This window comes from Sebastes fasciatus, chromosome 1 (assembly GCF_043250625.1).
Source record: "Sebastes fasciatus isolate fSebFas1 chromosome 1, fSebFas1.pri, whole genome shotgun sequence".
NCBI lineage: Eukaryota > Metazoa > Chordata > Actinopteri > Perciformes > Sebastidae > Sebastes > Sebastes fasciatus.
In genome coordinates, this window is record NC_133795.1 from 38,999,312 (window position 1) to 39,025,613 (window position 26,302).

Below are 26,302 nucleotides of genomic sequence, written 5' to 3' on the forward strand. Positions count from 1 at the left end.
TGTCAAAACCAGCTGCACGAGAAGCTTAGGAGCGTTCAATTTACCAATCGGTTGGATGAAACCACAACAGTGTCCGACGAGTCCGTGCTCATCGTTTGTGTGCTATATATTCTTTCTTATGTCTACCAATCGAGCCACAACAACAACAACAACAGGACAAGATATTTTTTATGGCTGTGGACTCTTACCTCTCATCCAACAATGTGCCCTACCAAAACCTTGTTGCATGCTGCACTGACGGGGCTGCAGCGATGATGGGAAGCCCGGGGGGATGCGCAGTTTTCCACTGCATGCTCCATCACCAATAGCCAGCACTATAGCCAGTAAAAGACTGTGAAGACCTTAGTAACACCCTGGCAACTGTTGTTAAAGTTGTCACCTTCATTAAGGCTCGCCCTGCTAACAGGAGACTGTTTGCCCAGCTGCATGTTACACACAGGCGTTGTCTGGTTGTCGCGTGGACAAGTGCTTTATGGAACTACAGGAAAAAATATAGGAATTCTTGCATGATCACAATCGAGAGCTGTGTGAACAGCTGACTGATGCATTCTGGATCAAAACGGTATACCTAGCAGACACATTGACTCTCTACAATGAAACAAAGAAGCCGATGCAGGGCCCTCAATCAAACATTATGCAGTGCAAAGACGCTCTTGACGCCTTAATGAGCATACGCGCGTCTTTACGCACCGAGTTTACCCGGCACATGAACTTGCTCCGGGAGGAAGTTAAGTACCGTTTTGCCGATGTTGACGAGTACTTATCAAAGGAATCGTGGGTGACGGAGCGCCACATTTCCAGCCTCGAGGGCGTGGAATACCTCGGCTGTGAAGATGAGCTTGCTGGCCTTCAAGCCGATTCGCTGTCAAAGAACTATTTCCCAGACAAATGATGCAAAATGTTTTGGATAGTCAAAGGACACGCTGTTGCACCCAGACTGGCCAAACACGCAGTGACAAGGGTTATTCTCCCATTCAGCACTACCTACCTGTCTGAGACCGCCTTCAGCGCCCTGGTAATCATAAAAACAAAAGGCCTGCAACAGACTCAAGGTCCACCATGACCCTGTGTACTCACAGGGATAGATGTATACTGTAGTACAGTATATAGAGGACGGGGGACAGTGTGTGTACTCACAGGGATAGATGTATACTGTACTACAGTATATAGAGGACGGGGGACAGTGTGTGTACTCACAGGGATAGATGTATACTGTAGTACAGTATATAGAGGACGGGGGACAGTGTGTGTACTCACAGGCCACGATGTTGATGTATCTGTTCTTGTGCTTGTTGTCTGGATGGTTGGAGTGCTCTGACGTGATCTTCATATCAGCAGTGCACCGTTGAACCTCCTGGGGAAGGACACACACACACACACACACACACACACACACACACACACACACACAAACACACACATAAGTTATTCTGAGGTGTCTATACACTCTGGTGTACTGTAAGGTAAAAAATGGCCTCTGGATGTTTCTGGTGACCTCTAACCTTTCGTCTTTTAACCAGCACATCAAAATTTGAACTTGCAATTAATGCATAAATCTAATGAACATATTCATGCTCTGCAGAGGATTAACCCCTTTTTTTATGACCCCATGACCTTTCCACTTTTGTACTGTGTAGTGTAGCGAACAATGCAGCCTCTCGGGCAGTGGTTCTCAAACTATGGTACTGTGGCTCCCTCTAGTGGTACGCGGAGGAATCTCTGAACATTTTTTAAAAAATGAATTTAAAAACATTTAATACTATCAAAATACTACTACAAATGAAAATACCTTAACCATGAGATCATTGAAATGGGATTTAAAATAACTTTTGGCTTTGCTGTAATATCTTTATTTTGAAACAAAAAAAGTATGCACGCGCTGCCACCCCGCCACGTAGCAGCTACGTAGTTGAGTAGTAGTGCGTGCAAATATTCCACAATTAGTTACAAGCTAAACTGTGATAACAAGATAGTAAGCGAAACGTAGCTAAAATGATGAAGGGTTCAAAAACACTGCAATCGTGGCTCCAAAGGGGAACTATTAGGAGGAGAAGTACGGATCAGGAGGAGAATATTTCGAGCGGTCCTGTAGAAACTGAAGTGGAGGAAGTGCACAAGTGCTAAGTGGCTAGTTCAGCAGCGCCAGTGAAGTCACCAAAGCACCTGCTATCTGCAAACCGCGCAAAACAGTAAGGAAATATGAATCCGGATTCAACTGGAGCGGGACGGAGGAAGAACCCAGGCCGTAGTGTGTGATATGTGGTGATGTTCTTAGCAATGAATCCATGAAACCATCGCATCTCAAATGGCATTTTACAACCAAACACGCAGTGCTGAGAGACAAACTAGTTGATTTTTTTTCTAAGAAAACGTGATGAACTGAAGCAGTCCGAGTCCACGATTCAATCCTGTGTTACACCCGTGGCCAAAGCACAGGAAGCTTCGTATCGTGCCAGCCTCCGCATGGCGAAAGCCGGTAAGCCACACACAATAGTTGTGTGGAAGACTTTAAGTGCCAGCTCTGGTTCTACCCCTTTGTACAGCGTGGCTGACAAAAGTCAACAATAAGTAATATTCTTATTAGGAATAAATCTGCCACCTGTGTGAACTGTGCATTGCTGAATAGGGTCGGCCTACACTACTGTATTTTAACATCGGTCATGATGGTGGTACTTGAAGAGCCCAATATTTTCTGAGGTAGTAAGTGGTGTCAAAAGTTTGAGGACCACTGCTCTAGGGGCTGCTACCTGCACTTCAGACATAAAGTACTCTCAGTCAACTGCTCATAATTGTTCTGACATGGTATGAATACAGCATTTGACAGATCATTAACAGAGATGGAAGAATCCTATCCGACGTGTACAGTAGGTCTCGTGAAGAACAGATATCTCTAATCCTTTGTTGCACTCCAGGGAACATCGATCAAACAATAAAAAAAACAATATTGTATCTTGGAAGCAATTGAGTATAAAATATTATTCAAATATAAAATGAAATCACAGTCATTGTTTAGATGCATTTAAGGGTTTTTTCTTTTCTCTTTTGCTTTGATAATTTTTTTTTTTCACTTTTATATTTTTCTTGATATATTTTCTATTTTTCTATTTTTTTATGTTTCTACTGCCTTTTGGCTGTTGCTTAGAGTCTTAAAAAATGACAGAGGGAAATCGTGGGCTTAGCAGCCTGTAAATCTATGTCAGTGTTTAATGTGGAGTCGCTGCCAAGCAAACAGCTGTTGGCTGCTCGCTCAGCACGGCCGACAGGGAAGGCAGGCGCGGGATTTGGCTCTGACCCCTCGGCCTCGTTTCCTCAGGAGCTTTACAGACCGACCGCCTTGTTGTAGCTATGAAACATTGATTCATCACACTAATTGGGAAAGGGGATTTATTTTGGGCGTAGCGAGCGTCATGTGTGAGCAGATCAGGTTGCAGGTATGATGGGAGGAGGCAGGATCTGACTGGAGATGATGTCACACGGACAGGTGATGGGGGGGAGGTTACACAAACTGGCACATACATATCAGACACTCAATCACATGCAACACACACATGCATTCACACACATAAACACATCCCATTTTAGTTGCTATCTTAGAACATAGAGGATGGTTGATGGAAATTTACATTTATATTAATATTTGATATTTACTTATGTATATATTTTAGCCCTTTTGCACAATTTTATGCCTTGGATTGTCATTTTGCTTTGACTTTTATGTGTGTGATTTCTCCTTTTATATATTCTTATTTTATTATGAGCATTGTTGAAGGAACCTGAGACCAAAGATTTTCATTGCCGATGACCGCTCTGCTGGAATTCACAAATGACAAATAAAGAAGCTTGAACCAATTTGCTCGCTAGAGCCTCGAATCACAGTTTATCATCTGAAGTGTGTGCAACATGGATTCTGACACCCGACAACACAGCAAGATGACATGTTGGATATACCTTCAACTTAATCAACTACAACATTTGCGTTTAAAGCTGAAGTAGGCGAGATTGGAGCAAATATGATTAAAAAATATATATTTTTATAAAACGGTCGCTATATGGTGACAGTAGTAAATGAAACAGGTAACCTGAAAAAATCATGTTCCTCTGTGTCCTCCGGTGCTCCTAACGGTATCTGCAAGATTTCACAGATCGGAGGAAAACAAGCTGTGAGAGCTGATCTGAGGTCTGCTGTCCAGCTACTGGCTGTCAACCACTCACGAACTCCAACCAAACGGTCAAACTAGGCAGCGCTGATCAAATATGAATCAATATTATGTTACGTTAATGTCTATTTCTCTCCTCAAATGTTTTCAGAATCATCTTGTAGTGCACGGTTTAGCTGTAAAATGAAAAAGTCTGTGACGCCGCCTCCATTGTGAAATCTGGTGAAGGAACGCCAAGTTCCGGTCACATGACCGGAGCACAGCCAATAGGAACGCTCTCTCTCTGAAATGACCTGTGATTGGTCAAAGTCTCCCGTCACAGGCTAGATTTTCTAAAGCCTGAAAACAGCCATGAGGAGGTGCAGAAGTCTAGCTTTCTCTCAGAACACTTGAATTACAATATGCTGAAAGGTTATTATGGAATTTTTGCCCAATGATATAAAAAATATACTGCCTACTGCTACTTAAACACAAGTATACCAACTAAATGATTTCCATATTATCCTTAAAAATATTCTATTTGCAGTGTTTTGTCATCTTAATAGAGCGCAGACAACTATAAGAGAAGGTCAGACTGTTTTATGAATGAAAATGTTGTTGTAGTGAGGTATAAAAACAGCTCACGGATCCATCTGTCCTCAGGTACTCACACATCTACAAACTTCCATTTCGAGGACAATTTCATTGTCTTGTTTGTTTTGCGTATCTGAAAAACGCTGCTGTGTAGAAGCTGACAGAATGGTAATGTGCATGTTATGCTGCTCACTCGATGCATCCTGTGTTTACACGGTGTAACATGCTGCTCCAAAATCTCCGGTTTGACTGGGAAGACCAGATTCATATTTTATTCAGGTTTTTCCTTTCATTTGTCACCTATCATCTAGTTGTGATTATAACTATATGATGGCCACTTTTACACCAAGGACACATTGGTAGTGTAACTATTAAGTTACTCATTCAGGGGGTTCCAGCTCAGTCCTCCCACTTCTCTCTCTCTCAGTTAAGATGAAGAAGTGTGATGAAGCATGCATGGGTCCTTTGCCCTTCTCGTCTTCTCTGCAATAACCATAGTCATTCAGTATGCAGCCACTTTTATCTTCATTATCTCTTACTATCTCTGCTTGCAATATTTATTTGGTGTGGGAGTGTATTTAGACAGTAGAGAGCCCATATTTTATTCCCCTTTGAGATTAAACACATGCTGTAGGGGGAACACTTCTGATAAACGACTAAACAATATCTTTTAGTAAACCCGCTACATCGGAGTTTTCTGACTACATACTGATTTACTGTGACTAATACGCTAATTAGAGCTTTAGAAATACAATGGGAACAAGATACAGTATATTTATCCATTTTCTTTAACCTTTATTTTTTCCAGGATAGTGCCGTTGAGATTTAAAATCTTTTTTCAGAGGTCAAGACGGCAGCGTAAAGGTTTCACACATAAAGCACAAATGACAGACTTAAAAACAAAACAGCAGAGTTAAAGGTCCCATATCGTGCTCATTTTCAGGTCCATGCTTGTATTTTGGGTTTCTAGTAGAACATGTTTACATGCTGTAATGTTCAAAAAATACATTATTTTTCTCATCCTGTCCGTCTGAATTTACCTGTATTCGCGCTCTGTCTGAAACGCTCCGTTTTAGCGCATTTCAACAGAATGGCAAAGGAGTTGCGTTGCTAGGAAACAGCTTGGGTCCATGTTTACTTCCTGTCAGCTGATGTCATTCACATACACTGCAACAGGAAATAAACTGGGACTCATTTAGTATGATTGCGTTTAAAATGTTGAAATGGTCTAAATATTGTAGATTTGTGACATCACAAATGGACAGAAATCTGGAGGGCTTGTTTCAAACGCGCAGTTTCTGAATACGGGCTATGTGTATTTCTCCGTGGATTGAGTGTTTTGATACTTTCACAGTATTTATATATCACTTAAACCTGCTTTATAATATAAAAGACATGAAAATCTCACTTTTTTACAATGGCTGCTTCTGATCTGACCCAGCTGACTGTGCCAGGATCTGTGGTGGTAACCTGCTCTTGCACATTCTACCATAAACTTATCATCGCAGTATCTGATACCGTCTGTGTTCATGTGATCGACTCTGTTGTTCAAAACTAGCTTTTTCCAGCTCCGTCTTCTGGCTAAAGTAAAGCCCTTCCTCACTCGGCACGATCTTGAGAAGGCAATTCACGCCTTTATTAGCTCGAGACTTGATTATTGTAATGCTCTGTATGTGGGTCTCAACCAGTCTTCCCTCACGCGTCTCCAACTTTTTGCTTTTTAACCAACACTTCCAAAGGTGAACACATTACCCCCCGTGCTTTACTCACTCCATTGGCTTCCAGTTCGCTTTAGAGCCAATTTTAAGCTCTTGATGTTTGTTTTTAAAGCCATTAACGGCCTTGCCTCACCTTATTTGTCAGAGATTTTAACTCTCCACGAGCATAACAGGGCTTTGCGGTCATCTGGTCAACTTTTTTTAGAAAAAGGTCGAGGTATAAGCTGTGGGGTGATCGTGCTTTTGCTGTCGCTGCTCCTAGACTATGGAACAAGTTACTCCCTGATATATGCACTATCACAGACCTAGTACTTTTTAGATCTAAGTTCAAGACTTTTTTGTTTAGAATGGCTTTTAATATTTAGTAGCGATGTGACATTTTCCTTAGGCTTTTTATGTACCTTTTTCCGATTTTATGATATGTTGTGTTTTTATTCCTGTTTTTTCTTGATGTTAATGTAAAGCACTTTACCTTTTGGTTGTTGTAAAGGGCTATACAAATAAATGTTGATTGATTGATTGATTGATGTGTAGGTGTGTTTCCAAAATGTACTGGTGTAGTCTGAAACAGCAAACAGCAGGTGATGAAGAGCTTGGGGCAAAATGGTTGCAGGTCTAAGAACTGCAGCGTGTTTAAATGATCCTATTTAAGAACAACACAGTATACTGCTTACCTCAAAATCTTGAGAGAATCCATGTTGGTTGTTTGAGTAGAGTTCAGAGATGTGTTTGATGAACTGCTTGACTGGAATGGCCTCCAGGTCATCTGCAGAAAGGAGACGAGGCCAGGGTTAAACCGGCTCCACAGGAGCAGTAACTTGCCCTGGAGCAAGGCACACACTAGTGACACAGCAATATGAGAATATGAGAACCAGACTACTGCTAATACAGTCTGGAAGCTGAGAACTGACTCACCATCACATGTACGGCAGACCAATCTGTGATGATGTGACTCACCTCTTCAAACGCTTAAACCACGGAAGCAAAGTATTTAAACTAAGTCTTACAGGTATCAGTAACTACGGCTCTTATTTATCACCTCAAATTGATTGAGAAACTGAATTTGGTGGTTTAGGATCAATTTGATATTTCCAGAGCAACGTTCTTCCTAATCTCTATAAACAGATTCTACATTCACATTTACATGTAGAATTTGTAGCAACGGGACAAGATTTTGTTGTCGGAAGCATTCTGGTTTCCGTAGTCAGAGTAGTATTGACCAATCAGGTTTGAATAGGCTTTGGTTGAATGCAGGTAAACAGTTTGTGTGTTGAGCAAAAGAGGAGGAACAATGCAATCTGGGAACCCGCCGGCTGTCGTCTGACGATGATTTAGCTTTTTGTTAGTTTAAAATGGGCTTGTAAACTTGTCTGCTGGTGAAACAATCCGGTCGTACACGTCGTCTCTCAACTCCAACTCCAGTGTCACATCTCAAGGTGCTAATCGGACTGTAAACAACTAGCAGGAAGTATTGGCCCGGATATCCTCTGGCAACACCAGAACCCCAGAAATATAGCTCCTTGTCCCCAGAGGCTTTATCTGTCATCAGACGAAACCCATCGGCTATGGGACAGATCGGACAGATAATTCAAAGACCAATAACAGCCCAGCGACAATACGTTGACCAAATATCTAACAACTTGTTCATTAAGATTCGTAAACGATCGTTTTCCTCAGCAAATGGAGTTCCCCAGTTGATATGAAATTATACTCTAAATGTTCAAATGTCCATTTTTCTGAGTTGAAAGTTCATTCTTGACCTATGAAACATGAAAACAATTTCACCACGCAGTGTACTAGCTGTTTGTGGGTCCTTTTGGTTAATTTTTTTAAGCCCCTGTGAGCAAGAAGTCTTTAAAGTGCTCAGACACGTTCTCAGTCCCAGCTCGCCAAATACGGCAGCATGGCTAGGCTTAATGCAGTCTGCCATGAATAATGCTTGTTCAGTTCCACTGCTTTACCACAGAGGAGCAAGCAAGTAAAAACATATAAGAAAACTTGCATGTTGTTTTTTGCTGTTGTGATGTTGTATTGCTTGTGGGAGCTTTTAGCAGGACGGCACAGGACTGGAGCCAATGTTTCATCAGCTGGCACTTACGCATGAAAACAGTTGCAAAGTGGTCGTTCTTCAGACGCTGACAGCATGAAAAGCTGAACTGGACCCAGATGATTGGAGACCGTTCAGTGAAACGGATGAAAAAACATTACACAACGGCAAAAAGTCTCTCACAGCGCCTCAGTTTAGTCTTCATCAAATATTAACAAGAGCATACACTCGCTCTCACTTACGCTCATTTAGGTATGCAAATATGTCAAAATGATTTGTGTGTCAGTAAACACAGCAGGCTGCGGAGTGTTCTGGGTCGGGAAAAGCCAATTAGCTACTTGGAGAACTGATCTAATCTCTTTTTAGAGACAGTAGAGAACTATCACTTACACCACAGCATCAGATCAGATCATCTTCAACCGTTTATCCGGGGTCGGGTCGCGGGTGCAACAGCTCCAGCAGGGGACCCCAAACTTCCCTTTCCCGGGCCACATTAACCAGCTCTGACTGGAGGATCCCGAGGTGTTCCCAAACCAGTATGGAGATATAATCTCTCCACCTAGTCCTGGGTCTTCCCCGTGGCCTCCTCCCAGCTGGTCATGCCTGGAACACCTCCCTAGGGAGGCGCCCACGAGGCATCCCTACTAGATGCTCAGCTGGCCCCTTTCAACGCAAAGGACTGACTCCCTCTTCAGTAGTACTGCCCAACACCTGACTCCCTCTGCACAGGTACTGCCCAACACCTGACTCCCTCTGCAGTAGTACAGCCCACCACCTGACTCTATCTGCAGTAGTACTGCCCAACACCTGACTCTCTCTGCAGTAGTATTGCCCAACACCTGACTCCCTCTGCAGTAGTACAGCCCACCACCTGACTCTATCTGCAGTAGTACAGCCCACCACCTGACTCTATCTGCAGTAGTACAGCCCACCACCTGACTCTATCTGCAGTAGTACTGCCCAACACCTGACTCTATCTGCAGTAGTATTGCCCAACACCTGACTCCCTCTGCAGTAGTACTGCCCAATACCTGACTCTCTCTGCAGTAGTACTGCCCAACACCTGACTCTCTGCAGTAGTACTGCCCAATACCTGACTCTATCTGCAGTAGTACTGCCCAACACCTGACTCCCTCTGGACAGGTACTGCCCAACACCTGACTCTCTCTGCAGTAGTATTGCCCAACACCTGACTCCCTCTGCAGTAGTACTGCCCAATACCTGACTCTCTCTGCAGTAGTACTGCCCAACACCTGACTCTCTCTGCAGTAGTACTGCCCAACACCTGACTCTCTGCAGTAGTACTGCCCAACACCTGACTCTCTGCAGTAGTACTGCCCAATACCTGACTCTCTCTGCAGTAGTACTGCCCAACACCTGAAAACAAACTTTTCCCTTTAATGTGACAAACAACAACGTGGCTGTATCATTACACCTCAATTATCAATTCATCTTATGATTGTTTTTAACTAATTGTAATATGTGTGACTTTTCATGATATCAATACCAGAAAAGCAGCGTTTGATTATCTGATATTGATCTTTCCATGCTAATGTAACACATCTGTAATAATGTTTGATGGTCTCTGTGTGTGTTGACTGGAAGGTTTCTGTCATAAGTGGTTGCTGCCTGCAGGTTTTAAATTCAGCTGAAGCTCTTAAAGCGGATTATGGGATGTGTGAGGCTCTAGGTCTGAGCCTATTGAGACAATTAACACAACCAACATATGGTCACACACCACCCTGCTGCCTGCTGCTGCAGCAGTGGACTCCACACAGTGTTTCTTGATATTTAGCCTCCAAACGTCTGTAAAGCTCCATCAAAAAAAACAACCATATCATACCGCAGTGATGAATGGAGAGCATGTGTTCCTGCTGGGGGATGGGACACAGGATCAATTTTGTCTGTGCTGGACTCTGCCATGCTGGGCACACTGGCTCTGGTGTCAATGAGGCCTTTGGACACAACCAAGGCCCATTGTTAGGAGGCCCCACTAGCTTTTAATTGATTTGACGGGTTTGGATCCAAATCCTGGACCTGAGGACTAACGCTGGAGCAGCTTTCAAGCCCTAGAGGTTATATATGTGTGTGTTCTTTGTAACTGGTGAACTGGGCATGGCCTCTCTCCCTCTCTCTCACACACACAGCACAGGTTGTGATGTGGCTACAGATGATATTTTGGACTGAAGGCACAGATAGTCTGAGCTGCAGCCTCCAACAATCTCATTGCTAACTGAGTTTTCCAGATTGTCTACCACGCTTAAAATCCTTTTACTCTTCTGCACGCACACTTTTAGTTTGATTTTCTTAATTAGCCTTCACTTCAAAATGAAACAAAAATAAAAATAAAGGAATCACTAGATGGTTTCACAGTATGTGAAATTGTCAGATAAGCTTGTTTAACTGTATTCACACAACCCAGTCGGTCATCTGAGGGAAAAGCTTTGAGCGATGGTCCTGTGCTCAACGTGGCTCATCAGGATCGTCTAGCTGTATTGAGACAAGTTTAATTGCCGAGCATATGGTCATCTCTCGGGGATGTACAGCACCTGCAACACGGCCAGTGACTACATCTGAGACCGCTCCAACTGACCGGGCTAAAGAAAATACGTCCTCAGCTGAGGACCAAGGAAGACAGAGTGGACACAATGTGGATCCTTCTAAGGAAAATTCAGGAGGTCCAGTTGGTAATGTTTAAAGTCCAGGTAAAGTAAAATCAGAGATTTGTTTCTAAACACAAAATGATTGTTGAAAACATGAAAAGACTGTGAACTATATAGTACCGAGTAATGGATTCAGAGCGTTAAACTGTTTTTCACCATTTTTGTGTTCAGGATATTTTGGGCGGGTCTGAAATCATGGCTTGATGACCCACTGGAGCCATCCTCAACATAACCCCTCCTCTAACACTATATAACTAGAGCACATAGCATCAGTGGTTCTCCATCTCAACCAGCAGTTACAACACTTACTTACCACAGCCAGTGGTGTACTGGCCATCTGGCATACACAGGGACAAATCCCAGTGGGCCACCGCATCGGTGGGCCGTCAAAAAATCTACAAAGTTTTAACCAGCCGTTATACTACGTCAAGGCTCCGCCGTAGCCTGCTCCGTCGCTACTGTTGCAGCTGTAAAACGGTGCATGAATTGTTTTGAGTGAAAGTCTAGAAGAGCCTCAGGACTGAATTATTTTATCCTCATTCAAGTTAGCATGTAGGGCTAAACCAGAAGTTAGCCGTCTCTGGTGCAAGAGATGTCCAACAACAAGTATCGTAAACTGTACATATTGGCTGTGGTTTCTTCAACATATCAAAAGTGGACAACATTGAATAGACCAACCCATATAGTTATCTCTCTCTACTCCCAAACACCAGTAACAATCTTCCATCTACTGCAACTCACACAGCAACAGTGCACAAGCACACACACAAACAGATGACATGTCTGAAGTCTCTTGCCATGACAAGTTATAGCAGCACATCGGGCTTTGCATGGGGATTCTACGTGTGAAAAGAGGACGTGGTTGGTTGTTACCTGGGATGGGGGTGACGGGGCTCGTCTCATTGGGGACCACCCTGGGTGAACTGCTGTCTTCCACATAGAAGTGGGCTGTCTGGAAACAGCGCCTGGCAGAGAGAGAGAGAGAGAGAGACACAGGTTACGTTTTAACAGTTTGAACTCTGGAGGACAGATCCTGAACTGGACCTCAGCTACACAGTATGACTGTTACCCTCTCTGTATATACAGCTCATCTCTGAGAGAGAAAGACAAGAGAGAGAGAGAGAGAGAGAGAGAGAGAGAGAGAGAGAGAGACACAGAGAGAGAGAGTAACAGAGACAGAGAGAGAGAAAGAGAGAGAGTTTGACTTTTGATATTCTTCAATTAAACATCGCACTTAAAAAAAAAACACAAGTACATGACAACCTTGGAAAAAAAAATAATTGAAAACTACACACCTAAAATCAGCCTCCCTCATACACCCGTCTACACTCACACCTCACACACTCACACATCCACCCACCCAGAACGTTCCACCATCCCAACCCTCTAGATTCCCACCAACACACAGAACCACTCTGTTCACCATTACACAGCAAACCAGTCCACCTATCAACCATAAAACATTACACAATTCAATACACAAAACCATAGCAACCAGTTTCCTACAGTGTAAACCCAGCAGCTTGTAACATCTCACATACATATAGTCAAGCCCCCCTCCCCAACAGTACACACTGCCCCTTCTACACCCCACACACTCCCCCACAATGTCATTGACCAGCGTGTAGTAGGCATATTCTGCTCTAAGGCACGCAGAGACCAGCCTCCTGAACAACATCACTGGGTCAACAGGCCCACTCCCCTTCACCTGGTTCCTCCTGAACAACATCACTGGGTCAACAGGCCCACTCCCCTTCACCTGGTTCCTCCTGAACAACATCACTGGGTCAACAGGCCCACTCCCCTTCACCTGGTTCCTCCTGAACAACATCACTGGGTCAACAGGCCCACTCCCCTTCACCTGGTTCCTCCTGAACAACATCACTGGGTCAACAGGCCCACTCCCCTTCACCTGGTTCCTCCTGAACAACATTACTGGGACAACAGGCCCACTCCCCTTCACCTGGTTCCTCCTGAACAACATCACTGGGTCAACAGGCCCACTCCCCTTCACCTGGTTCCTCCTGAACAACATTACTGGGACAACAGGCCCACTCCCAAAGTAATAATACTTAAGTATTTTTTGGGAGTATCTGTACTTTACTTGAGTTTTTATATTTCTGTCAAGTTTCACTTTTATTCCACTTCATTTCCTAAATAAAATGTGTACTTTTACTTCGATACGTATCACCTAAGCATCTTCGTTACTTGTTACTATTGCAAGTAAACAGGTTTGGGGAGTCAGTGGTTGTAGCTCGCAAGTTCCATCATTCACGTGATGGGCAACAAGTGCAAACAAAGTGCTCTCAAAGCCGTAGTTAAGTTTAAATTGGGGCTGCCTGTCAGATCAGTGTTCTTCATATTACTCCGTGGCGTACCGTGACTTTTTAAAATTTTCAAACTCATTAGCTCTTAGTATCTTTTATTGCCGTCGAAATTCAGAATGTGTCTCTTTATCCTGCTGCAATAATATGTCGGAGCATCCTGACTGGGACACTGCTCCTAAAACCCAAATGCTATACTATATATAGGCTACAAATCCTTGAAGCTGTGAAGACCTTGTTTTTCTTCAAGTGAAATACAGCCTCCATGTTTGAGGTGGTGTACTTGTTAAGAGGAATAAACTTCATAAATCTCAAAATTCTGACTTGCTTGCTTTTTTATGAACAGCATTTACTTTTACTTTCAATATTAATGTACATTCAATATCAGAAAATTACATTTTATACTTAAGTACATTGTTTTTTTTTAGGAAAATGCTGCATGTTATAGAGCTGAGACTTTTCACATGAACAACGTCACATCGTCCTGCAGGTTTTATAGCAAAGTGACTCGTCTAATTTCAAAGCATTATGTACTGCAGCTGACACACACACACACACACACACACACACACACACACACACACACACACACACACACACACACACACACACACATTGGGTGTGTTTGAAGTCACATACAAAGCAGTCGTACAGGGAAGCTTTCACATCAGCAAGCACATCAGAAGGTCTCCTGTCAGGTTTTTAGTCTGTGACGGTGACTTTGACGACTCACAAAAGTGATGTTTGACATCAGACTGCTTTGAAATGGAGATCTGCATCAGGCAGTTAGAGACAAGTTGGAGTTTAAATACAGCAGAACGAAGCAGAAGAGGTATCACATACTCTTCTCTCAGAAAACACTCAAGAAGTGAAAACAAATCCAGAGAAAAAGAGGTGGACTAGCTACGTTTACATCCAGCTGTCAAGCTGCTTTCAGTCTACAGAGAAGAAGAAGAAGTTATAAATAAGATGTCGGACTGCGCTAGAAAGATGGGTCGGCATCGAGTCATTGTCTCTGGTCCCTTGCTGCCTGTGCGGGGGGAATGATGAGATGTACAGTAGGCAATGAACCGCTGGCTGGTGTGCTACTGTCGGGAACAGGAATTAGGTTTTGTTGATAACTGGCCTTCCTTCTTCAACATGGCCTGGATATGATTGGTTTATGTGAAATGTGGCTGAAACCAGATGTTTTCTTACCATTAAATGAAGCTTCCCCACCTGAGTTTGCTTATGCCCATGTTGCTATAGGGCTGCTAAAACAAGGTGGAGGTGTTGCTTTAGTCTACAAATCTCTTTTTAATTTAACCTCCAAACACGATATTCAATTTAACTCATTTGAGGCTCTTGTGTTAAAATCATCTCTGTTAACCATGAATTGCCTTGTCCAGGGGAGCAGTCTCCTACTTCAGGCAGGGCATCTGATATTGAAGGACTTCCAATGGCCTTCATCATCTGACCAGATGCTACGTTGAACACTTTACTGGCAAAAATACGCAACATGTTCTCATCCCAACTCGTCACATACTGACGCTTTGTCAGACCCTTCGGCGTCTCATTTTGGGTCGCAGTAAACACGTGCTTAATGTTGTGAATTAAACAAAAACACTTGCTTAGGTTTAGGCGACAAAACCACTATAGTTAGGTTCAGGAAAAAAACACATGGTTGGGCTTAAAACTACAACGTTTGTACAGTGAAAATGACGCTGAATGTTGAACAGCTGATTGTAAAGTGAAAGTGAAACAAGGCAAAAGTGAGCATGGCTCACAAAACCCCGCTCACTGCTTGACCCCTACTAAGGTATAGGGCCAAAGGTTTTGCCCTTTTGGAAAAATTCATTTTGGGCACCCTGGATTACTAATCCCCAAAGGGCACAACTAGACCACACTGTAAACCATCAGACCAAATTTGAAGTTCCTAAATTAAATAGTTTTCAAGTTCTGCTCCGGAAACGCATGTGTGACACGCGAACGGACGGACATGCGGAGCGCTATATACCCGACTACGTTGTCTCGCTGGTATAATTAAACACACGGAACAGCAGTCTCCTGGATGAAAGTCTTGTGTTGTTGATTACACCTTCTGGATGGCTGTTCCAGGTTCTCAAAACGTATAGTCTTTGCATATATGAATGATGTTCAGTTGGTACATCAAAAAGCTGAATGGAAATGCTATAGGAATAAATGCTTTTCTCTTGGCTATGGAAGAAAAGGTGGAACATAGATAAAGAAAAGCATGATGTTGTTACAGTGCTGCTAAAGCTCTTAGGGAGGAGGTCGAGCTTGAAGTTTAGATGTACAAAGTGTTTGATTTTGACATGGTACACTGGCTGCTGTTGACATCCTGTGTCCTACCAACAGTCACTGTTGGTTTCTTTTCACCATGGCCACAGTCTTCTTCTTACCTTAAAGGTCCCATATTATGCTCATTTTCAGGTTCATACTTGTATTTTGTGTTTCTACTAGAACATGTTTACATGCTGTAATGTTAAAAAAAAATACCTTTATTTTCCTCATACTGTCAGCCTGAATATACCTGTATTTACGCTCTGTCTGAAATGCTCCGTTTCAGTGCATTTCAACAGAAATGTGTTGCTAGGCAACAGTTTGGGTCCAAGTTTGCTTCCTGTCAGCTGATGTTATTTACAAACACTGCAACAGGAAATAAACTGGGACACATTTAGAATGATTATGTTTAAAACCGTGTAATGCTCTATATATTGTATATTTGTGACATCACAAATGGACAGAAATCCTAACTGCTTGTTTCAAACGCACAGTTTCAGAATGAGGGCTGTGTGTATTTCTCCGTATATTGAGTGTTTTGATAGTTTTACAGTATTTATACAGCACTTAAATCTGCTTTATAATATAAAATACATGAAAATCTCACTTTTTACAATATAGGACCTTTAAAGGGGACATATTGTGAAAAACTCTCTTTGTCAATGCTCGTGCACATCCATCTGGGTATCTGGAGTTCCTACCAACACACAGACTGTGAAATAAGACAACCCAGTCAGTTTATTGTGGGCTGTCTGAAACAGAAGACATGGGAATCAACCAGCCAATCACATTTGGCTCCCCTTCCTATGTCACATGCAGCTCATTAGAATATACCGCAACCCCAATCTCCACCCACGGATTGAAAACTACCTTTGTAGGTGGTGCACCATATTTTTCTCTAAGCCAATCAGAGCAGACTTGTTAGCGCCTTGGTTAGAGCCTGTCTCTTTAAGCCCCCAGACTGGGGGCTTAAAGAGAAAGGCGCTAAGAAAGAGAGGGAATACAGGTATATTCGGACAGACAGGAGGAGAAACAGAATGTAAACATGTTCTAGTAGAAACCCAAAATACAAGTATGAACCTGGGAATAGTTTGTCGTTGAGGTCTGAGGTCTTGTTGGGCACGTCGTACTGCCCATAGGGGCACCAGATCAGAAACTGTCATATAGGTGATTGTAGAAACGTTTAGCCATTTACTGTTTAGTGGAGACTCGTTGGATGATGGCAACCAAACTTTCAAATACATACAGAACTGTAGAGCCCTCCGTTCCACCAAAAAGATACAGAACCAAAAAATACAGAATCAAAACGGTTACCGAGGAGGAGCCTTTTTGACACCGGTTCTTTGAAGAATAGAATAATTCACATTTTTTGTTCGCACATCTGAAATAAAAACCAACCTCCTGAGCTACACTCCATTCCTAACACTAGGTGTTAACATGAAGGACCGACACATGCCTTGTTTTAGATTCTACAACTAAAGGAAACTAAACTTACTGACAGTGTGTGCTCCCATCTATCCTTTACAGTGTCTTTATCTACTGTGTGTGTGCGTGTGCGTGTGTGTGTGCGTGTGCGTGTGCGTGTGTGTGTCCAGACCCTCCCTACCTGTATTTGATACAGAGCAGAGAGCAGAACGTGTTCATCCTGGTGAACAAGCAGAGGATGGAGGCTGCCGCATGCTGTCGCTGACATGAACTGAGAGCGAGTGCACGGGGGACGGAGAGACAGGAGGGACAGGAGGAGGGAAGACAGAGGGAGGGAGGACGGGTGTCCTAACAAGGCATGAAGGGGGTTGTTCCCTCTCTGTGACACACACACACACACACACAGGTCAATCCTAAGCCACTTCCTGGTGTGAGACAGCTGGTGTCATGATGCATTCATGTCACATGGGACAAAGTTGACAGAATCATGCTGCGGTTCAAAGACATTGTTTACACACTGAGAGGAAGTTATAGCAAGCAAGCAAGGAAGGAAGTAGAAAGACTATCTGACGAGGAATTCAAAGCCAACCTTCAGTAGTTTCTGATTCTCTAAGAACAACAGTTCCTGTTCCCAATGTGGTAGCATGTAAGGGGCAATATTAAGTATCCAAAAGGTTTCATCTGTTTCTGAACACACAGCAGAAAACAGAAGTTAACAAATTACTTTGGACATCAAAATGCATTGAGGGATAAAGTCTTCCTGAAGTACATTTCATTAAGACATGATTTAAAGCTGCAGTGGGTAGAAATGAAGCAACTATGATTAAAAAAAAGTTATTTTTATAAAACTATATCCTGACAGTAGTGCATGGTAATCTGAAATAAATCATGTGTCCTCTGTGTCCTCCGGTGCTCTTAACGATATCTGCAGGATTTCACAGACAACCAACAGAGCTGATCTGGAGCCTGCCGTTTATGAGAGCCGGCTATCAATCACTCGCTAACTCCGATCAAACGGTCAAACTAGGCAGCACTGATCAAATATGAATCTATACCCTGTTAATGTAATGCCTATTTCTCTCCTCAAATGTTTTCAGAAACATCTTGTATACTGTTTAGCAGTAAAATGAGAAAGTTTGTGACCCGGCAGCCATGTTGAGATCAGTTGAGGAAATACCAAGCACCGCCCACCAACCGGAGCACAGCCAATAGGAACGCTCTCTCTCTCTCTGAAATGACCTGTGATTGGCCAAAGTCTCCCGTCAAGGGCTAGATTTCCTGAAGCCTGAAAACAGAGCCATGAGGAGGTACAGAAGTCTAGTTATCACTCACAACACTTGAATTACAATATGCTGAAAGGTTATTATGGAATCTTTGCCTAATGATGATAAAAACGTTCTGTCTACTAAAGCTTTAAAGAGATTTTGGGTGGCAAGAAAGAAAAGTCTTTCACATCGATTTACAAACATGTATATAAAAATCACAAATGACGTTGTTGTTTGCAGAGTAACAGTGTGAATATGGGAACACTATCAATGATGATAAAATACCATCCCACTGTCCTGCTTCTGTACATACTAGTGCAGTGCAAATACACTCAGTTGACTATCCGCTCATTTTGACTCCAGGGAAATGAAGAAGAGTCCATGTGTAAAGTGTGAACGGCAGTTGCTGCTTGCAGCGTTGTCAGTGAGCTTGTGCCTATCGGACGACATGCCCCCCTTTTCCCCCGCTGCTGCACAGAGCGCTGGATGCTTATTTTTTCAATATTTATTAACATCGAGGACGTGTCACGTGCCAAATTGGACCAAATTCGGCACTGCACATTCTTGGGTCCCCAGCAATACAGCTGCCAAGTGTGAAGTTGATCGGATGAGCGGTCCTTGAGATATGCGAAGGACACACAGACAGACAGACGGACAGACAGACAGAGATTCCTCTGTTTGTTAGCTCGTTAGATGACTTGAACACTGCATAATGTTCCCAGCTATTGTTTTTTTCAAGGGAGGTCCAATGTGCTTCCCAACAGCATGTGCAGTAAATACTGCATTATTAAGTGAGGTCAACTTTTTTTTTGTTAGGAAGTTCATATTTACTTCTTTCTCATACGACCTGAACGCAGCAGAGCAACAGTTGGGATAATGCGGGCGCACCAACTGCTGCTGGAGGCCCAGCAGGACTGCAGCAGGGTGGAGTCTGTGTAGAACACGGGGTTGTGACCTGAGCTTTGCTCCACAATAGGATTAAAACCGCCACACCCCCCCAGCACCTGGTGCCAGACCTGTGTGTGTGCATGTGTGTGTGTGTGTTTGTGCTTGTGAGAAGGGTTACGCACAATCTCTCAACACTAACAAGTACATACCGGTGTTCATACATAAACATAATCCCCTCCAACAATGCTCATTAATTATGCATAAAAAAGTGTTGCTGACTATTATCTTCTGTCTTTCCTCACATACCACCAATTTATTTTAGTTTCAGATTTCAATAAAAAAAAAAAGCTGCTGTTATCCAAAGGGATTCAGCCAATTATTGCTGGTTGAATAATCAACATCTGATGCTTTCTTTTTACACAATGTACTGAACTTTCAACAAGGAGATGTTAGAAACTGACATGTACTGTAAATTGAACAGGAAGTGGCTAAACCTATTAAATAAATATCTCAATAAAACCAGAAGGCTGCTGAAATAAAAGACTCTTACTTTCATTGTTAGACTGCAAATACAAGATCATATTCAACCAATAAATCATTTCCAGATATGAGTGTAAGGCATGCGTCTATACACTACTACACTGTAACTGTTGTATCTCCAACCAGGAAGCCTGCGTCAAACTAGGAGGGAACTAGAGAGGAGTATGTACCAGTCAATTCTTTTGCATTACCTTAGTTTCAACAGTTTTACTGATGCGTGTATAATGTAAAAAGGGCACCACAATCGAAGATTGAAATGGCGCCGAAACTGGACCCAGATCTTCTGAGTGGATTGCACTAGAACATTTGAGGAGTATTTAGAAGGGGATAGAGGTAGGAGAGGAGTAAACTAGAGCAGAGAGAGAGAGAGGACGAGTGGCAGGAGCAGGATCCCAGAATACACCAGTCAGTGCTAGTATAGGGGGGGAATGCAGCCCGAGCAGAATTTTCTGAACATTGGAGGACCAATAATAAGACACAAAGTTAGACTAACTCAGTCTCACTAACTACAAACACCACTTCTGCTGTATGTGTGAATGCAAAACTAATTAAATGCATCATAAAAAAAAATATTTTTTAAGTTAATCACCAATAATTACAGGCATTTATATACACCTACACTTCAGAGACGCAAAGATGCTTCGGAAAAAAATAGACCAGACGCTTAAAGAAAGTGGAGCGTTGCTAGAAATGAGCTGTTTCCAGACACGGACCCCGTGAACGCAGCGAAACGACAGAGCTGGAACACAATGCAGCCCAATCCTGATAACATCAAGCATTTACTTCTCCTACTCATTCAAATGATATATTGGAAACATATTTGTGTAGCTTGTGAGCCGCCAAACACTCATTGCTGGTGTCCATGTTTTACCCTCCTCAGTATCTCTAATGTACCAAGCTTGGCAAGGATGTAGCCTACTATCCCCCTCCATATTCAACCACAAACATCAGTCATGCAACCTTCCAGTCATCCATCCATCCATCCACCTTCCTACCTCTAGACCACCAGCTCAAAAGGCGTTCAGAAGCGGTGGTGTTGTTGTACCCACCTCCAGTAGACGAGCACAGCCAGCAGGAGAACGAGGCAGAGGAAAGTCAGAGCTGAAACCACCACCAAAGGTACCAGCCACTCCCCATTGCCCAGCCCCGCCCCAGACCCGGGCCTCGTCTGGTGGGTCAGGTTAGTCACGGCACTGGGAAGGTCTGGAAGAAAAAGATGGAGAAACTAATGAGGGAAAGAAATGTCCACAGGAAGAATGACTGAGAAGAAAGTGGAAGAGGTGGATGCTACTTAAACAGGAAAATGTAGAAGGAATGACTATCCTAACATATGTGGAAAACGGGATTACAAGACAAATTTATGAAAGCCTCTGCCACTTATCTCTTGCTGTAAAACCAATTATACTGAAAAGAAAGGGAATCAAAGTGAGAAAGGTTGACACAATTCCTCTTTGTATCACTTTACGCCGCTGATAAAACTGTTTACCTCTGAAATATTTTATTACACAAACTTGGTAGAACTCCTAAAGTCCCTTTTACACGTTGCTTCCTTTTTGAAGGAGCTGGAATTTTAGCACACACCAACAACTAAACTCCAACGATGTGTGACGTGTGGTTGGTGTGGTCTACAGTGGTATACACTACGGGAATGTGAGAGCAGCCACAAGCTGTTGAGCATCAACCAGCACAAGATTTCTGCAAATGCATTCCTTAAAACATGCACAACTGCAAAGGGTAGCTGCACAGTACACATTACTAGGGGGCACACTTAAATGTCAGCATACAAACAAAGCAAAAATAATGCTTAAAGGAAGAGTCTTTAGAGCTGTTGGAAGGTGATTTTCTTTTTTCCACTTTTGACGGAGCTAGGCTAGCAGTGTCCCAATTTCATACTTAATACATTTCAAACCAAGTTTAAAGCCTTTAAATCAGACTGAATTGCCATTATTTCACTTTTGTTTTGTTTTGCCATAACCAGTCATGTTATTTTCAGAGGACACAGAAGCGGTGGTAGCGGTTGCCAGGCGTAGCCCTGAGAGGAATAGTGGCTCCAACAAATTCATAGCCCTCATAAAGCTTGGAATTTAAGTTTAAACCTGCAGTAGGCAGAACGTTTTTGGCATCATTGGGCATAGATTCCATAATAACCTTTCAGCATATTGTAATTCAAGTGCTCTGAGAGAAAACTAGACTTCTGCACCTCATCATGACTCTGTTTTCAGGCTTTAGAAAATCTAGCCCGTGACGGGAGACTTTGGCCAATCACAGGTCATTTCAGAGAGAGTGTTGCTATTGAGCGTTCCTAATGGCTGTGCTCTGGCTGCTGGGCGGTACTCTGTATTTCCTGAACTTTTTTCAGATTACCTGTCTCATATACTACTGTCAGAATATAATGACTATTTTATAAAAATAACTTTTTTTATCATATGTGCTCCATTTCTACTCACTGCAGTTTGTTTCTATCTGCAATATTGATTATTTTTTCACATTATCATTATAAGTAAACTATTACTGCTAGCTGAATAATTATTGAACATGGTTAAGTCCTCTCCGGCAGTAGGGTGGTCCCAAAACACAGGAATGCTGAAGACTTTGGGTTAACTTTGAAGCATACATGTCATTAAAAAAAAAGAGAAGTCAAACCAGGATAAAAAAAACAGCAAAAGCCTCTCACAGGAATTACAGTATACTGAGAATAGAGGGCTGAGATATGTTGAGATTTAACACTTTCTTACCATAAAAACCCGTACAGATATAGGGTACTTGTTAATTCAGTTATTGTACAGGCAGGACAATGGATGCATTAAAAGAGGAACCGCTGGGGACCCACTGGGGAACCACTGGGAGACCACTAGGGAACCACTGGGGAATCACTGGGGGACCACTGGTGAACCACTGGGGGACCACTGGGGGATCCACTGGGGGACCACTGGTGAACCACTGGGGAATCACTGGGGGACCACTGGTGGACCACTGGGGAACCACTGGGGAATCACTGGTGTACCACTGGGGAATCACTGGGGGACCACTGGTGAACCATTGGGGAACCACTAGGGGACCCACTGGGGGACCACTGGTGGACCACTGGGGAACCACTGGGGAATCACTGGGGGACCACTGGGGAATCACTGGGGGACCACTGGGGAACCACTGGTGGACCACTAGGGAATCACTGGGGGACCACTGGGGAACCACAGGGTGACCACTGGGGAACCACTGGGGGACCACTGGGGAATCACTGGGGGACCACTGGGGAACCACTGGGGGACCACCGGGGGGCCACTGGGGGACCCACTGGGGGACCACTGGTGGACCACTGGGGAACCACTGGTGAACCACTGGGGAATCACTGGGGAACCACTAGGGGACCACTGGGGAACCACTGGAGGACCAGTGGGGGACCACTAGGTACCCACTGGGGGACCACTAGGGGACCCACTGGGGAACCACTGGGGAACCACTGGGGGACCACTAGGGAACTGGCGGTTGTTATAGGAGCAGTTACACTTTTACAAGTTGATTGAAGAAACATATTGAGCTAAAAGGTATTTTCTGTAAATACAGCAGCCTCATCCTACTGTAGCTTGTTGCCACTTTGTGGCCATTTTTCTGTTGCTATTTTCCCTGGATGCAGCTATACAGTATGTAGGAAGAAGACTTTCTCATTCTTAATCCTGGCTACAAGGCTATGATTGGTCCATTACTCAAACTGATGGAAATAACACCCGGTAAGCACAAAGCCGACCTATTTGAATCACTAAACAAACCATGGAATCAGGCTGTTCACATGCTCACACTGGAAAACTGAAAAAATGCTGCATACTGTCCGACAATACAATTCAAAAAAGAAACAAGGCGCTAACAGCTGGCAAAATATACAAAAAACAAATTGTAGATAGTGTTGGGCCCATGGGCGTATGAAGAGAACTGGATACAGCGTCAGAGGCTCCCGTTCATTCCTATGAGAGTTGCTCAGTGGTGAATGAAACCAAAATGGCTCAACGAAGTTCTCGGATCATCCGTTGATCTTCCTCATCCATTGGGCCCACAGAGCAGGTGTGGAAGCGTTTCCTTTAACTCCACCTCCCAGCCCTCACTCCAGCCTCTCGGTCTGGGTCTCATTCACATGAACGGAGGAAGGGAAATAACTCTGGATTCGGCTATAGGGCATTTTATAACTTTTAGGACCTTATGATTTAAATAAGGGCTATTAGAGTGTTCATACTGGGGAGTCGATTCGCCTAAAAAAAAATTATCCGCTGAGTTACAGACGTCTCTTTCCCAATGTAAGTCTATGGGAAAAAGTATTTTTGGGCCCAATGGCATCACGTGACGGACACAGAAGCTGTAGTACCGCTGTTTGGCCACTATGAAAATTGCTTCAAAGCCAGCGTTCATGACGTTCTTTCAGGTTTCCTACTATACATTGGTTTAGGTGTCTCAAAGTTTGATCGGCATCTCTTGGTCATGTCTTGTTTCATTTCCTGTCCGTGCTGCCTCGCAGTAAATAGAGTATACTTTATTAGGATTTGTATATAGCGTAGAATTGGGACACAGCTTATTTGCTAAGCTAGGCTACACATGTCCCGGATCTATACTGTGTCTCTGTACGGGACACAGAGATGAAACACTTCGATGTCTCATCCTGGGTAAGACAGACCGCAAACAGGCATATTTCCCAAAACAAAACGTTGTTATTTAACTTCACCTCAGTGAAAAAGTGAAGGTGCTGCAGAACATCAAATGAATATGAATAGATACAGGTCCCAGCTGACGTGCTCCCTGCACTGAGCCCTGCACACTCTGCTCACTCATACTGCATCAAAACAACACACAGCTTTGAGTCAAATTTGAGTCATTTGTAAAAATCCAATTTGCTTTTAGGTCCCTTAATCTCCGTCACAACCATCGGCACCACCTACCCACTTCGGCGTCTGCAGCCGTGACGTTGCTGGAGCTGACGCCGGCCCCCATGGCCTTCAATCTGCAGCTTTGCCGTGAGCCGAACACTACATCAGACTGGGCTTCCTGCACTGCACCACAGCTGGCGTGCATCGGCACTAACTCTGCATCTTCTGCCTCACGTCCACACGCACGCACACACGTGCACGGTGCTCACAGAGAAACCCAGAGATGCTGCCTGCATCCTCTGTTCCCTTCTCTTTCCCTTCTGCTTTTCTCTGTTACGATTACGGCGCTGGCCAGCAGCACGCAAACACACACACACACACACACACACACACACACACACACACACACACACACACACACAGCCAGTCTAGCCTGCAAGCCTCCTCTCACCATGTCTGAAAGTAGGCCAGCACTCAGATGAGAGCGTGAAGAGAGAGAGGGACAGAGAGGGAGACAGAGAGAGAGGGGGAGAGAGAGGGAGAGAGGCAGAGAGATAGAGAGAGACAGCAAGAGAGAGAGAGAGAGAGAGAGAGAGAGAGAGAGAGGGGGAGAGAGGCAGAGAGAGAGAGATAAAGAGAGACTGAGAGAGAGACTTTAAAATTAATTTTATTAAACAATTACGGATCCCTTAAACCAAAACAAACAAACTTAGGTCTACATAAATAAATAAAAGAAAAAGAAAACAATCACAAAATAACCATAAAACAATCATTTCACAAATCAAAATTAAACCAACAGCTCTCCCGTCACCCCAACAGAGCACAGAATCCCATCCACCGCCCAGACCGCTCTGAAAGTACCCAGGTTATTCACCGTCTGATAATCCGCATGTTCAACCTTCAGACGAGCCACTACCAACCCCTTCAGGACCTGAACACCATCTGTACATCCAACACCTCCAACCAAAGATATCCAGGTAGCAAGCTTAGCCACCGCAAACATGAAATTATAAAGAGTACCTTTTCCTCACCAGGTATTTAGGACCATATGAAAAATAAGTCTAGAGAAAATTGCCCCGCGTATTATCCTCCATTGGAGGTCAGCTGACCGCTTTTCAATGGGCAGCTTATATACAGGGACCTCAAACTGCCTTTCAGGGACTTATTTCGGCTGAAAACCTCAGTCCACTTCAACGCTTCCACCCCCACCAAGGACCTTAGATGACACACTTTCCCGCAGAGCTGATAGGCTGCTTTCTTCTCCAAATCCTCAAATTTTCCAAGCTTTGGAATCACAAACGTTAGCAGCTTATCCTCCTCCTCCTCCTCCTGCCACTCTCCCACAGTAGGACCAACAGTTAGAGAACTGTATCGACGTTGATCATCCCACTGTCCCAAAACGGTTACGGTTTCCAGCAATAGACTCTCATGACTCCTTGCAAGGATGCAAGGACCTCCTTCACCAGTCCGTCCAGAATCCTGGATGACCTAATGTTCGTCTTCTGTGCCAACGCATCAAGAGATCCCATGGCGTTCTGCAACAAATGTCCAACTTTAACACATCCAGCT

General features: G+C 43.7%; 1 protein-coding gene across 3 annotated transcripts in view; it reads right to left on the minus strand.

Annotated features, from left to right (window-relative positions):
• The window catches only part of LOC141775169 (receptor-type tyrosine-protein phosphatase gamma-like), a 457,885-nt gene that overhangs the window by 17,451 nt on the left and 414,132 nt on the right, over positions 1 to 26,302 (minus strand). For 2 of the 3 annotated variants that reach the window (XM_074648278.1, XM_074648268.1), the window contains exons 13-16: positions 20,933 to 21,086; positions 12,032 to 12,123; positions 7,123 to 7,214; positions 1,258 to 1,354 (exon numbers count right to left, since the gene is read on the minus strand). In XM_074648278.1, coding sequence (XP_074504379.1) covers positions 1,258 to 1,354; positions 7,123 to 7,214; positions 12,032 to 12,123; positions 20,933 to 21,086 — 435 coding nt within the window. Of the gene's footprint in view, positions 1 to 1,257; positions 1,355 to 7,122; positions 7,215 to 12,031; positions 12,124 to 17,371; positions 17,411 to 20,932; positions 21,087 to 26,302 lie in introns of all 3 variants that reach the window. The other variant, XM_074648289.1, reaches the window with a different exon arrangement.